The sequence below is a fragment of the Pygoscelis adeliae genome, unplaced genomic scaffold (genome assembly GCF_000699105.1).
Source record: "Pygoscelis adeliae isolate BGI_AS28 unplaced genomic scaffold, ASM69910v1 Scaffold585, whole genome shotgun sequence".
Taxonomy (NCBI): domain Eukaryota; kingdom Metazoa; phylum Chordata; class Aves; order Sphenisciformes; family Spheniscidae; genus Pygoscelis; species Pygoscelis adeliae.
Window position 1 is genome coordinate 254,745 of NW_008824801.1, and position 800 is coordinate 255,544.

The 800-nt window shown below is 62.5% G+C and overlaps 1 protein-coding gene across 1 annotated transcript in view; it reads left to right on the forward strand.

The window, feature by feature from the left end:
• Positions 1 to 205: 205 nt before the first annotated feature.
• NMRAL1 (NmrA-like family domain containing 1) overlaps positions 206 to 800 on the forward strand; it is a 4,079-nt gene continuing 3,484 nt past the window's right edge. Inside the window, 1 exon segment of the mRNA XM_009323970.1 lies at positions 206 to 496. Coding sequence (XP_009322245.1) covers positions 206 to 496 — 291 coding nt within the window.

Genomic DNA, 800 nt, shown 5'->3' on the forward strand with positions numbered 1-800 from the left:
GTAGCTTCCGGACCCCCCGGCCTCTGGGGCCCCGTGGAGGTTCGGGGGGGTCTGGGAAGCGCCTGCCCGGCTGGAGCAGCAGCACAGGGAGCGGGCGGTGGGGCTGGTAGGAGGATGGGCTGGAGGGACTTGGTCCTTGTGTCGCAGGGAGAGCGTGGGGTCGAGCAGCTCCATCTCACAGTTCCGGCTCATCCCAGCTCCCTTCATGAGCAGAGCCCTGCGGGAAGCCGGGGCTCTGAACAGGTCTGCACCTGCAGGGGCTCGGGGGGGCTACGTGGCCCGGGCTCTGCTGGAAGAGGGGACCTTCAAGGTCCGTGCGGTAACGCGGAGCCCCGTGAAGAAGGAGGCCGAGAAGCTGAAGCGGAGGAGAGCTGAGGTCGTGAAGGCGGATCAGGACGATGAGCCATCACTGGAACTGGCCTTGGCGGGTGCTTATGGAGCCTTTGTTGTAAGCTGCTTCTGGAAGCACTGCAGCAAAGAGAAAGAAACCGTGCAGGTACCGGTGCTTGCTTTAACTGGGACCACGTGCAGAATGGCCTGGGAGGGGGTGATCGAGGGACAGCCCTGTGGCATCAGGCTGGGGGTCATGGGACAGCTTTTAGTGCAGCCTTGCCAGCCCTGATGGTTCAAGTGGCCAGTCCAGAAAAGTCCGAAGGCCTCACAAACAAACGAGGTTCCAGTTCTTGCAAAGCCAGAACTTGTTGCCTGTTCCCTCGCAGTCAGGTGGCTCCAGGATGTGGTGCCTTCAGGGAGTGGTTAAATGCCTCGAGACCTGGCGTGGTGGAGGGCACTGCCTGGGA